The 12,945-nt window shown below is 43.2% G+C and overlaps 1 protein-coding gene across 1 annotated transcript in view; it reads left to right on the top strand.

Annotated features, from left to right (window-relative positions):
* The window catches only part of TNN (tenascin N), a 50,904-nt gene that overhangs the window by 17,063 nt on the left and 20,896 nt on the right, over window positions 1–12,945 (top strand). Inside the window, exons 6-7 of the mRNA XM_024758826.1 lie at window positions 740–1,003; window positions 4,366–4,629. Of these exons, the coding sequence (XP_024614594.1) occupies window positions 740–1,003; window positions 4,366–4,629 (528 nt within the window). The remainder of the gene's footprint in view (window positions 1–739; window positions 1,004–4,365; window positions 4,630–12,945) is intronic.

Below are 12,945 nucleotides of genomic sequence, written 5' to 3'. Positions count from 1 at the left end.
ATATAAAGTCTGCATGAGCAGGGATTTCTGACTATTTTGTTAATTGGTGATTCCTGAGTGCCATTACATGGCCATGGCATGGGATGGATGCTCAGTGAATTGTTGAATGAATGAGCTAAGTTTTGGGAATTTTTCTCTGAAAAGGGAAAGACAAGAGCATGTTTAGATGTAATAACTAGGTCTAGAAACTCTAAGTTGGAAGTTGGGAAGTTGATAATATAAATTTATAATATAATATAGTATGACATGATATAATTGTTTTTATAAGTTGGAAGTTGATAATATAAGTTTATAATGTAATATAATATAATACTTTTTAACTTATAAGTGCATAAATTAGTGAGGTAAAGCTGTTTGATTAAAGGAGAATTAGGAAGGAGAATGAGAATTGTTCTTGAATACTTGCTGGATGGTCTCCAGGAAGAGGAATTAGGTGTATTCTATATGCCCACCAAGGGTAGACATACTCGAAGGAGTACTACTTTAAGTGGCCACACTTGGAGGAGTTTTCTCTAATGTGCTCATTGATTATAAAATGGAAGTCCATCAGTAAGACCTTTCTCAGCTTAGGGTTCAAGCAGAGGCCAGTTGTCTACCTGTCACAGATGATGGAGAGGGCCTCTTGCATTGCATAGACTATGGAACCAGGTCACCCAGATGCACTCGATCTTGAAACATTTGTGATCTTGACCAGCCAGATGCCTTCTCTACTTTTTCTTTCTCATATATTTTTATGAAGAGATTGATAGCCCAACCAATTTGGTCACTGATCGAGTGACAGAAGACACAGCGGTGGTCTCCTGGAACCCAGTCCAGGCTGTCATTGATAAGTATGTGGTGCGCTACATCTCCACTGATGGGGAGACGAAGGACACAGCTGTGTACAGGGAGCAGAGCAGCACCGTCCTGACAGGCCTGAAGCCGGGAGAGGTGTACAAAGTCTACGTGTGGGCTGAGAGGGGCAACCAGGAGAGCAAGAAGGCCGACACCAAGGCCCTCACAGGTAACAGAAGGATGGGAGTCTTCACTCATTCTTACTCTCTCCCGTCTCTAAAGAAACAAGTTTCCTCATGGCAAGGAGAAGGTTGATTTTTGAGTCAGGAGGCTGATGCCCACCTAGCATCAACTTTTTCGTTTGCAGGTGTGTGGGTGGGGGATTGCAAAGGCAATTTCAAATTTCATAATTATGAATTTTTTCCTTTTTAACCTCAAGCAAAAGAGACCATCCTTTTTATTTGATACAGAAGGTCATACTTATTTGGGTTGGAATTCCATATGCAACTCCCTTGGAGTAGAGGAACACTTTCTAATTTTCATTTTTGGACATTAAAACTCAAAACATTGGGCTGACAGTGAATTTGAATGCTCATCTCAGTTTGCAGTGACTGTACAGGCATGTTGCATATAATCTGGAGCTCTCTTTCAGACCATGGAAATGGTTTGCCTCCTGAGTCAACATTTACCAAATGTACCAATTCTGACTTGAAGCTTTCAGAAAGTGTGAGGGCTCCCTTACTCCTTCCAGTTGTTCTGCTCAGCTGGGGCCTGTGGGTGTCCTGAGGCTGCATGGGGGTGTATCCCAGATATTCCTTCTGCTTAAAACCTCCTCTGGCACTGTCCCTGAGTTCAGAGAAGCCTAATCCTGGAGTCCACTTGAAGTTCCAAACACTTGACAGGAATCATAGAAAACAATTCACTTATTGATTGGCCTTTTTTGTGGACACTTAGTGTAGAGACTCTCAGAGAAGCTGATAATTGGTTAGGAATATGGTTTCAGAAGCTTGACTGTCCAAGTTTTAATCTCAGCTCTACCATTTACTAGCTGAGTGATTTGGGGCAAGTTGCTTTGCCTCTGTTCCTCAGATTCTTGTCTGTAAAATGGGACATATGAATGTCTACATCACTGGGTTAGTGTGAGGGTTACATGAGTTAATTCATGTAAGGCCTGACATAGAGAGTGCTACATAAATGATAGTCATGCTTATTTCTTAAAATGTGTCTTAGTCTGTTCGGGCTGCTATAGCAAAATACCATAGACTGGGTGGCTTAAATAACAGAAATTTATTTCCAGCAGTTCTGGAGCCTGGAACGTCCCATGATCTGGGTGCCAGTTGGTTCATTTATTGGTGAGAGCTCTCTTCTTGGCTTACAGATGGCCACCTTCTTCCTTACATGGTGGAGAGAGGAAGTTCTGGTCTCCTCTTCTTCTTAGGAAGGCACTAATCCCATCATGGGGGCCCCCATCCTCATGACCTCTTCTAAACCTAATTACCTCCCAAAGGTTCCACCTCCAAATACCATCAAATTGGAGGTTAGGGCTTCAACATATAAACTTTTGTGGGGGGACACAAACATTCAGTGCACAGAAATGTTAATCTGCATTTGGCCTTGAAGCACTTTGTGTTGCATAGCCTACTGGGGCCAGATGGGCCTTGTCTCCTCCAGGGGAAGGAGAAATTGACAGTAAGGATGGTGAGACCTAGTTTGTTTAAAGTCGAGGTCAGGAAACCTTCTGTAAAAGGCCAGATAGTAAATATTTTCAGCTTTGGGGACCATAAAGTCTCTGTTGCAACCGCTCAACTCTGCCATTGAAATGAGAAAACAGCCATAGACAGTATGGAAATGAACTAGCATGACTGTGTTCCAATAAAACTTGATTTATAAAAATAGGCAGTGGGTCAGATTTGACCCATGAGCTCTAGATTACCAGCTCCTGGTTTATATTACACACGGCCCTCCATTCACTAGGATTTTGAGTGCTATGAAAAGAAAGAGCATGTGGGTCAACCTTTTTAAGACAGTGGAAGCTGGAATAGAGAAGAGGCTTCCCCTTTCTCAGGTGGGCATGGTGCAAGTAAAGCACCCCAGATCATGGGGAGCCACTGGGGTGTGGTATTGCTGGGGATGTCAGGCACAGGGCTAGGCTCTGGGGGTACAAAGGTAAAAGCACAGTTTGTGCTCATATGGCATTCACAATCCTGAGGAGACAAGTGAAAAAGACAAAGTGCAGTGAGTTATGTTCCAGAGCAAACAAATAACCCTGGAAGTTTGGGAACCTGAAAAAAAGTGGGGATTAGAGGGGTCATGGCAGCCTATAGGAATAGGTGACCCCTGAACGGAATCTAGAAGGATGTGCGGCTGTTAGCAGTGGGAGCAGCATATGCAGAGACCTAAAGGTGTGGGAATATGACAGGTTGGTTTTCTGTCATGTCTTAATATGCATTTATGTTAATAATGTCATCTTTAGTGGTGTTTATGGTGGGTAGGTCTGTGAGGGAGTGCAGTAGGGAAAGATGAGGCTGGGGCGTTGAAGCCAGCATAGAATCCCAGGGTAAATTGTTTGTCCTTTCATGTCAGCTGTCTGTGTGTCTTTCATGTCAGGTGTCCTGTGCTCCTTCTAGCAAGGCCTCCCTTGGCTGTGTATCCCACTGAGCTGGCCTGGCCGAGCTGGCAAGTGGTGGTGCACAGGTTTGAAATGCAGCTGCTATCACAGAAAGCTCAGTTTTTCAAGGAGGTGGTTTTTGAAACACGATCATAAGGGCAGGCTAATCATTGCACCCAATTCCTTGTTTTTTTGACTTTTTAAGAGTTTATATTTTTGAGGAGAAAGTGATATTTCATACCTCAGGTGACATTAGTAATAATAAAGAGCTCATATTTCAGCACTTACTGTGTAATATCTCAGGTACTATTCACCATAACCCAGAAGCAGTTACTGATAGTTCCTTCTTTGTAGCGATGAGGAGACCAAGACTTAAGCTATACAGTTTGTCCAAAGTTAGCAACCAGGAAATAGTGTAGCCCACGTTTCAACCCAGTTTAACTGCCTAGAAACCCAGACAGAAAATCCCTACAAGTAGGATTATTTTTATCAGCCTAGACCTCAAATACCTTCACTTTAAAAGTCTCCCATTTCTCTGGCCTCAGACATAATGTTTTATATGGAAAGAACTGACAGGTCCTACTTCTGGGATATTTTTCTTCCAAAAGAAAATACTAGAGAGGATGCACAGATTTATTGAAATATAATTGCTTTCAGGTACAAGGAGCCAGGAACTAAAACAGTATATTCTGTAAACCCAGGGTAAAGGAGAAATTTATATATGAAGATGAATTCTTTTTATCCAAAGGCAACTTGTGGAAAAAGTTTATAGAGTTGAGACTGAATATTGGCTTCGTCTGAATGCAAATAGCTCATTCTTGGAAATTTCAGACCACTTGTTTAATTAAACCCTTAAGTTATCCAAACCATTGGCATATAACAGACTCTGAAATTTGTTGAGGTCATCATTTTGGTTGTTTGTGTGCTGGCCTTTCACGAATTACAGAGTTGGCAAATGATACACTCCTTCATCTCTCTTAAAGAAATTGACAGCCCGCAAAACCTGGTGACCAACGGGGTGACAGAGAACACGGCCACCGTCTCCTGGGACCCAGTGCAGGCCGTGATTGACAGGTACCTGGTGCGCTACACGTCTGCTGACGGAGACTCCGGGGAGATTCCAGTGGGGAAGGAGAAGAGCAGCACCGTCCTGACTGGCCTGAGGCCGGGCGTGGAGTACACAGTACACGTCTGGGCCCAGAAGGGGGACCAGGAGAGCAGGGAGGCGGACACCAAGGCCCCGACAGGTAATGGAACATGCATCATCACTGTGTCACTGCTAAGCTGATGTCCGTCTAGGTTGGTTTTCCTTCTCTGACCTTGGCTGAAAGGGAGGCTCAAGGATGAGCAGGCTGGTGTCCTTGCATAGTAAATTGTGTACCCCTTCCTTAAATAGAATGGCTTCTCTTAGAATGCATAGCTTGTTCTGTTTGGTTAAAAACTAAAGCTTGGTCTTTAAACATTGACATTATTGCTCATTGTCATTTGTTCTCTGCCTGTGCACCTGCTTTGTTTTTAATGCCTAAAGCCTTCCCCTTCATATAGAATAAATATAAAGAAAGCACAAGTAACTATCATGCTGAGGGATGGTTGATCCAAAACCAAATTTTCTTCACTCCTCACTGGTTTAAAACCTTTCTTATCACAAGCACTGAAATTGAGACTGTGATTAAAAATCTTCCAACAAACAAAAACCCAGGACCAGATGGCTTCACAGGTAAATTCTATCAAATATTTAGAGAAGAGCTAACACTTATCCTTCTCAAAGTGTTCCAAGATATAGCAGAGGGAGAAACACTCCCAAACTCATTCTATGAGGCCACTACCACCCTGATACCAAAACCAGACAAAGATGCCACAAAGAAAGAAAACTATAGGCCAATGTCACTGATGAACATAGATGCAAAAATCCTCAATAGAATACTAGCAACAGAATCCAACAGCACATTAAAAGGATCATAAACCATGATCAAGTGGGGTTTATCCCAGGAATGCAAGGTTTCTTCAATATACGCAAATCAATCAACGTGATAAACCATATTAGCAAATTGAAGGAGAAAAACCATATGATCATCTCAATAGATGCGGAAAAAGCTTTTGACAAAATTCAACACCCATTTATGATAAAACCCCCCAGAAAGTAGGCATAGAGGGAACTTACCTCAACATAATAAAGGTCATATATGACAGACCCATAGCCAACATCATTTCAATGGTGAAAAACTGAAACCATTTCCTCTAAGATCATGAACAAGACAAGGTTGTGCACTCTCACCACTAGTATTCAACATACTTTTGGAAGTTTTAGCCACAGCAATCAGAGAAGAAAAAGAAATAAATGGAATCTAAATCAGAAAACAAGAAGTAAAGCTGTCACTGTTTGAAGATGACATGATACTATACATAGAGAATCCTAAAGAGGTTACCAGAAAACTACTGGAGCTAATCAATGAGTTTGGTAAAGTAGCAGGATACAAAATTAATGCACAGAAATCTCTTGCAGTCCTATACACATTCATCATTTTTCAATGATGAAAAATCTGAAAGAGAAATTAAGGAAACACTCCCATTTACCATTGCAACAAGAAGAATAAAATACCTAGGAATAAATCTACCTAAGGAGACAAAAGAGCTGTATGCAGAAAACTGTAAGACACTGATGAAAGAAATTAAAGATGGTACAGACAGATGGAGAGATATACCATGTTCTTGGATTGGAAGAATAAACATTGTGAAAATGATTATACTACCCAAAGCAGTCTACAGATTCAGTGCAATACCTATCAAACTACCAATGACATTTTTCACAGAACTAGAACAAAAAATTTTGCAATTTGTATGGAAACACAAAAGACTCCGAATAGCCAAAGCAATCTTGAGAACGAAAAAAGGAGCTGGAGGAATCAGGCTCCCTGACTTCAGACTATACTACAAAGCTACAGTAATCAAGACAGTATGGTACTGGCACAAAAACAGAAATATAGATCAATGGAACAGGATAGAAAGCCCAGAGAAAAACCCATGCACATATGGTCACCTTATCTTTGATAAAGGAGGCAAGAATATACAATGGAGAAAAGTCAGCCTCTTCAATAAGTGGTGCTGGGTAAACTGGACAGCTACATGGAAAAGAATGAAATTAGAACATTCCCCAACACCATACACACAAAAAAAAACTCAATATGGATTAAAGACCTAAATGTAAGGGCAGACACTGTAAAACTCTAGAGGAAAACATAGGCAGAACACTCTATGACATAAATCACAGCAAGATCCTTTTTGACCCACCTCCTAGAGAAATGGAAATAGAAACAAAAACAAATGGGACCTAATGAAACTTAAAAGCTCTTGCACAGCAAAGGACACCATAAGACGAAAAGACAACCCTCAGAATGGAAGAAAATATTTGCAAACGAAGCAATGGACAAAGGATTAATATCCAAAATATACAAGCAGCTCATGCAGCTCAAATCAAAAACACAAACAACCAAATTAAAAAATGGTCAGAAGATCTAAATAGATATTTCTCCAGAGAAGATATACAGATTGACAATAAACAGATGAAAAGATGCTGAACATCACTAATCATTAGAGAAATGCAAATTAACACTACAATGAGGTATCACCTTGCACTGGTCAGAATGGCCGTCATCAAAAATCTACAAACAATAAATGCTGGTGAGGGTGTGGAGAAAAGGGAACCTTCTTACACATTATGGCTGATTCAATTTGTTATACAGCAGAAACTAACACACCATTGTAAAGCAATTATACTCCAATAAAGATGTTAAATAAATAAATAAATAAAGCCTTTCTGTGGTGCTTCTTTTTGTTTCTGCTCTTTGGATGAGCGTTTTTTGCAGAAATAATAACGTTTTATTAGCTCAAACTAAGCAAATGTCTAGTCACTTTTAGCATCCAATATGTATCATTTTAGTAATTAAGATGTCTACATCCATGTAATTGTACATACTTTATGTAACTTTAAACCTGCTCCTCTCCATCAGCTTGGGCCATTTGTGGGCTAACTGCCTGCCCTTGAAGGGGGCGTGCTCAGCTTCTCTTGTATTTCCAGTCCATTCGTTAAGCACTGTCCTTCCAGAGTGCTAACTCGAGTTCCTGACCCATTTATGTTTGGTATGTGGGAGGTAAGGGGTGTCAGGAGGAGGAGAGGTGAGGGATCTTGCTTGACAGTAATAGTCACAGCTGGCTCGGGTCTGTCGTGGGGCCTAACAAGGGTTAAAACTAACTTTTCCTTCATGGAACACTTCCTTGTGTTCTTCAGAGACACCTCATCTGTCCTCTTTCACTGTAGTGATTCTGTAGATACATGCATGTCTCCTACTGGTCTCCTACTCCCTTCTGCCCATACATCTGGGGGTGCCCTCCAGTGCCCTTCTCTGGTGAGGCGTGAGGTGAGCCCACCTCACCCCTCTGGGCGATCCTCTTGGACAGCTTCTAAAACAGTCCCAGGTGGGCTTTCCTTTCTTCGGCCCACATCTGGTCCGTGGGGAACACACATGCATCCTTTGTCCATGCAACCAGATGTATGGGTCTGTTGCAATGCTGCAGCCTCTTGCTGCTCACAACCAGCTATTTTCTCACCTCTCAGATATTTTAGGCACATGTCAGACACCAGCCCACGGTGTTCCCCAAGCTTTGGGCAGGGTTTCTCAACCTTGGCACTGTTGATAATTCTTTGTTGCAGGGGTCTGTCTTGTGCATTGTAGGATGTTTAGCTGCATCCCTGACCTCTACCCATTTGATGCCATGAGCCTCCCCATTCCACACTGAACTGAGAGAAGCAAAAATATCTTCAGACATTGCTGATCACCCCTGGTTGAGAACTTTTGCTCTGGAGTATATATAAGCAGCTCTGTAAGGGATCCCATTGCAACTGCTTACTCGAGGCTTGGCTCTCACCCATGAGACTCACGGTATAACTCTCTCCAAAGAAATCCACTCTTTTAAGTCCCACCTGTTTGTACTCTCCAGCCTCTTTTGTAATCTGGAGTTGGTTGGTCAATCAAAGGCCACAAAACTGTTGGTCCTGCCTTGGCTGTGGGCCTTCAGGTTGGAAAGTAAATACCAATTTTCTTGGGGGTCACAGCCTAAACCAAGATAAGAATAGTCCCACTTGAACATACTGTTGCATATATGTGATAGGACCTTAGGGTAATGGCTTTTGCAGGGAACTATAGGCATACCTCAGAGATGTCGTGAGTTCGCTTCCAGACGAACACAATAAAGTGAACATCGCAGTACAGAAAGTCACATGAGTTTTTTGTTTCCCAGTACATATAAAAGTTGCGTTTACATTGCACTGTATCTATAAAGTGTGCCATAGTGTTATGTCTAAAAAAGCTTAATTTAAAAATATTTTATTGCTAAAAAATATTAATCATCATGTAAGCCTTCAGCAAATTGTAGTCACATCAAAGATCACTGGTCACAGATTACCATAACAAATAAAATAATAACGACAAAGTTTGAAATATTATGGGAATTACCAAAATGTGACACAGAGACACAAAGTGAGCAAATGCTATTGGCACATGCAGAATGGTGCCAGTAGACTTGCTGGATACAGGGTTGCCACAAACTCTCAATTTGTAAAAAGTGCAATAGCTTTGATGCATAATAAAGAGAAGCACAGTAAAATGAGGTATGCCCGTATGTGGAACAAAGAAACGCTATTATTTTCTTGGTGAATACATACGCAAACACCTTCCCTGTGTGTAGTATGGAGGAACATAATCCTGTACATTCATAAAATATCAACAAACTGATATCATTTAAAATAGCTTATGGTCATAGGGCATCCACTCTGCCAGGAGCTGTCGTAAGGGGCATGTTATTAACTCACATAATACCCATCTCTACAGGGTATACACTAATATTATTTCTGCCTCCTTTTTTTTCCTATAAGCACTGTGATACTTTTAATATTTTCAAGGCCCCTTTCTTCTTATTTATTTGTTTATTTATTTATCTTTGGCTGCATTGGGCCTTCATTGCTGTGCACGGGCTTTCTCTAGTTGTGGCGAGCGGGGGCTACTCTTCGTTGCGGTGCGCAGGCTTCTCATTGAGGTGGCTTCTCTTGTAGCATCTCAGCGGCCATGGCTCACGGGCCTAGCCGCTCCGCAGCATGTGGGATCTTCCCAGACTGGGTCACGAACCCGTGTCCCCTGCATCGGCAGGCAGACTCTCAACCACTGCGCCACCAGGGAAGCCCGGCAGGCGGATTCTTAACCACTGCACCACCAGGGAAGCCCTCAAGGCCCCTTTCTACATGACATTTTTTGTCTTGGTTTTCAGAACTACTCAGAGAGATATGTACAATAACTATTAACAACTCAATGTTACGAATGCAGAGAAGTGAAGTGCCTTGCCCAAGTTCACAAAACAAGTTAGTAATTTATGAAATGAGATGCATGCATGGAACATTAGTTCTTGAAGGAACCCTGGAGTCCATCCAACCTGAAGTCCAGATTTACAGATCAAGAAACTGAAGCCCAGCCAGAGGCAGCAGAGTTGTCCAGGGCCACAGCTCTTCTGACTCTGGTCCTACTGTTCATTCTGCTGTCCTGTTCTGCCACCTTGAAAACCCACAAGTCCAGATGTAGAAAGAGGTCTACACCCATGAAACAACTGAAAACTGACATGTGAGATAGGAAGATTCTAAGAAGAGGAAGCTGCCCCAGCCCAAACAGCATGGCCACAAGATCTCACTCTAGTAATAGTGTTTATTGATCCTCATTTTCCTTTCAGACATTGACAGCCCCAAAAACCTAGTGACCGACCAGGTGACAGAGAACACGGTCACCGTCTCCTGGGACCCGGTGCAGGCCGTCATCGACAGGTACCTGGTGTGCTACACCTCTGCTGATGGAGACTCCAGGGAGGTCCTGGTGGGGAAGGAGCAGAGCAGCGCCGTCCTGACGGGCCTGAGGCCGGGCGTGGAGTACACGGTGCACGTGTGGGCCCAGAAGGGGGACCGGGAGAGCAGGAAGGCCAACACCACGGCCCCGACAGGTAACAGGAGCGAAGAGAAAAGCAAACTAGGGTGTTTACTGTGGGCTGATCTACTACTGTTGAATTATGGCACTGCTGCTTTTGTGGCCCATGACCTCAAGGACTGTAGACTATTTTAGGAGAGTTTGCTGTAAAAAAAAACTCTGTTCACCTAAAGAAAGAACAAAGCACAGTAATGGGCTCAGTACTGAGCAGTTCCATGAATGTCTGAAAACTGTTTTCCAAAGCCTGTGTTTTTAATCAGTTATAGGAAATCATAGGGAATTAGGTAAAGCCAATATAAAATTCTTAAAAACACTGGGTTAAAGTACTTTTTTGTGGCAAGGTATTTTATTTTTTACTTAATATATGGTGCTTAGTTTAAAGGAACAGGTGTTACCCTTGGCAGCTGGAGCTCTGTGTTCATTTCAACATATAGCTAAATTTTTTTTTTTTTTTTTGGTGGTACGCGGGCCTCTCACTGTTGTGGCCTCTCCTGTCGTGGAGCACAGGATCCGGGCATGCAGGCTCAGCAGCCATGGCTCACTGGCCCAGCCGCTCCGTGGCATGTGGTATCTTCCCGGACCGGGGCACAAGCCCGTGTCCCCTGCATCGGCAGGCGGACTCTCAACCACTGTGCCACCAGGGAAGCCCCATGTAGCTAAATTTTAATGAATATTTATAAGTGCCAGGCCTCGGCTACAGCAGTGAACAAAATAAATACGTTTCCTACTCTCTTGAAGTCCAGTGGGAAAGACAATCAACCAGCAAACACATTTATAAGTATAAATTATAATAAGTTCTATGAACAAGATAAACATGGTGTAGGTGTAGAAAATAACAGGGCAAGGATGGAATGGGGGAGCAATAGTTAAGATACACATTGACAAAAACACCCAAATAACCGTGGCTTAAATAAGAAAGAAGTTTATTTCTCTCTTGTGGAATGGTCAGAGTGTAGGGGACCAAGGCTGATAGGGTAGCTCCGTGGTACAGGAGACCTATGCTCCTTCCGTACTGTTGCTCAGCCATTCCTAGGGAGTTGCCTGCATCTACGTGGTCATCACCTATCCTCACTCCAACCAGTGGAAAGGGGTAATGGAAAGGGAAGGGCATGACTGCACTGCACACATCACTTCTCACATTCCACCGGCCAGATCCAAGACACAGTGCCAGACCTCAGTACAAGGGGGGCTGGGAAATGAAGTCTTTAGCTGGAGGGCTGTGTGCCCAGCTTACAATTCTGTTCTACTATCCCACCCAAAACAGTGGCCACTAGCTACATGTGGCTCTTTAAATTTTTTTTTTGCGGTACGCGGGCCTCTCACTGTTGTGGCCTCTCCCATTGCGGAGCACAGGCTCCGGGCACGCAGGCTCAGCGGTCATGGCCCACGGGCCCAGCCGCTCTGCGGCATGTGGGATCTTCCCGGACCGGGGCACAAACCCGTGTCCCCTGCATCGGCAGGTGGACTCTCAACCACTGCGCCACCAGGGAAGCCCTAAATTTTAATTAATTAACAAAAATTTAAAAATTATTCCCTCAGTGATACTAGCCACATTTCCAATAGTCAGTAGCCACGTTTGACTAATTGCTACTGTATTGGGCAGTGCAGATTATGGACTATTCCCATCGTTGCAGAGAGATCTGTTGGGCAGTGTGCTTGCAGAGGAAGGGGAGAATGTGTATTGGGGAAAACTAGCCATTTTGGGAAGAATATGTGTGATGGCCCTGAGCTGGAACAGCATGAGATGGTTGAAGAACTGAAAGAAGGCTGGTGTTGCTGGAGCATTGAGGATGGGAGAGAGAGTGGCATGAGACGATGGGGGAAGGAAGAAGGGTCAGATCATACAAGACCACATGGTGCTTCAAGGAGGGAGCGTGCTACACTTATTAGAAGAAGAGTGGCATGATGCAATATTCATTGTTAAACAGTTATTCACGCTAGAGGAGAATAAATGGAAGAGATGATAAGGGTAGAAGGGGGAAGTTTAGTAAAGTCAGGGGAGAGGTGGTGATGACTTGGACATGTGTGATGGCAGTAGGGATGAGAAAAGGGGATATCTGGGCACATATTTGGGAGGCATAAATGACAGTATTTGTTGATGGATGAGGTGTGGGACAGGAAGAAAGTGAGGGACCAAGTATGACCTGTGTTTCTGACTTGAGTAACATGGATGATTGGGGCATCATTTTCTGAGCGATAAATAGGTTTGAGGAGGAACGTTAAGACGTTTAGATATTTGAGCTTGAGATACTCATGAGATTCCCTGGTTAACTGAGTGACTTATTTATTGATTCCACAAATATTTATTGAGTGTCTAATACATGCTAGGCAATGTGGTGGATATGCTGTTGTAGATACAAGTCAAGGGCTCAGAGTTGATACATACTGGGGAGCTGTGAGCATCTGGCTGGGATTGAAAGCTGTGGACATGGGTGAGATCACCTGTAGGGAGAGAGGAAGAGAGGAAACCTTGGGCACCCTGACATTTTTAGGCTGCTGATGAAGGAGACTGAAGAGGAGGAGTTAGGGGTTAGGAGAAACCCA

Source organism: Neophocaena asiaeorientalis, unplaced genomic scaffold (assembly GCF_003031525.2).
Source record: "Neophocaena asiaeorientalis asiaeorientalis breed wild unplaced genomic scaffold, Neophocaena_asiaeorientalis_V1.1 scaffold182, whole genome shotgun sequence".
NCBI lineage: Eukaryota > Metazoa > Chordata > Mammalia > Artiodactyla > Phocoenidae > Neophocaena > Neophocaena asiaeorientalis.
The sequence above is the reverse complement of the archived record's forward strand: the minus strand, read 5'-3'. Positions and strand labels throughout refer to the sequence as shown.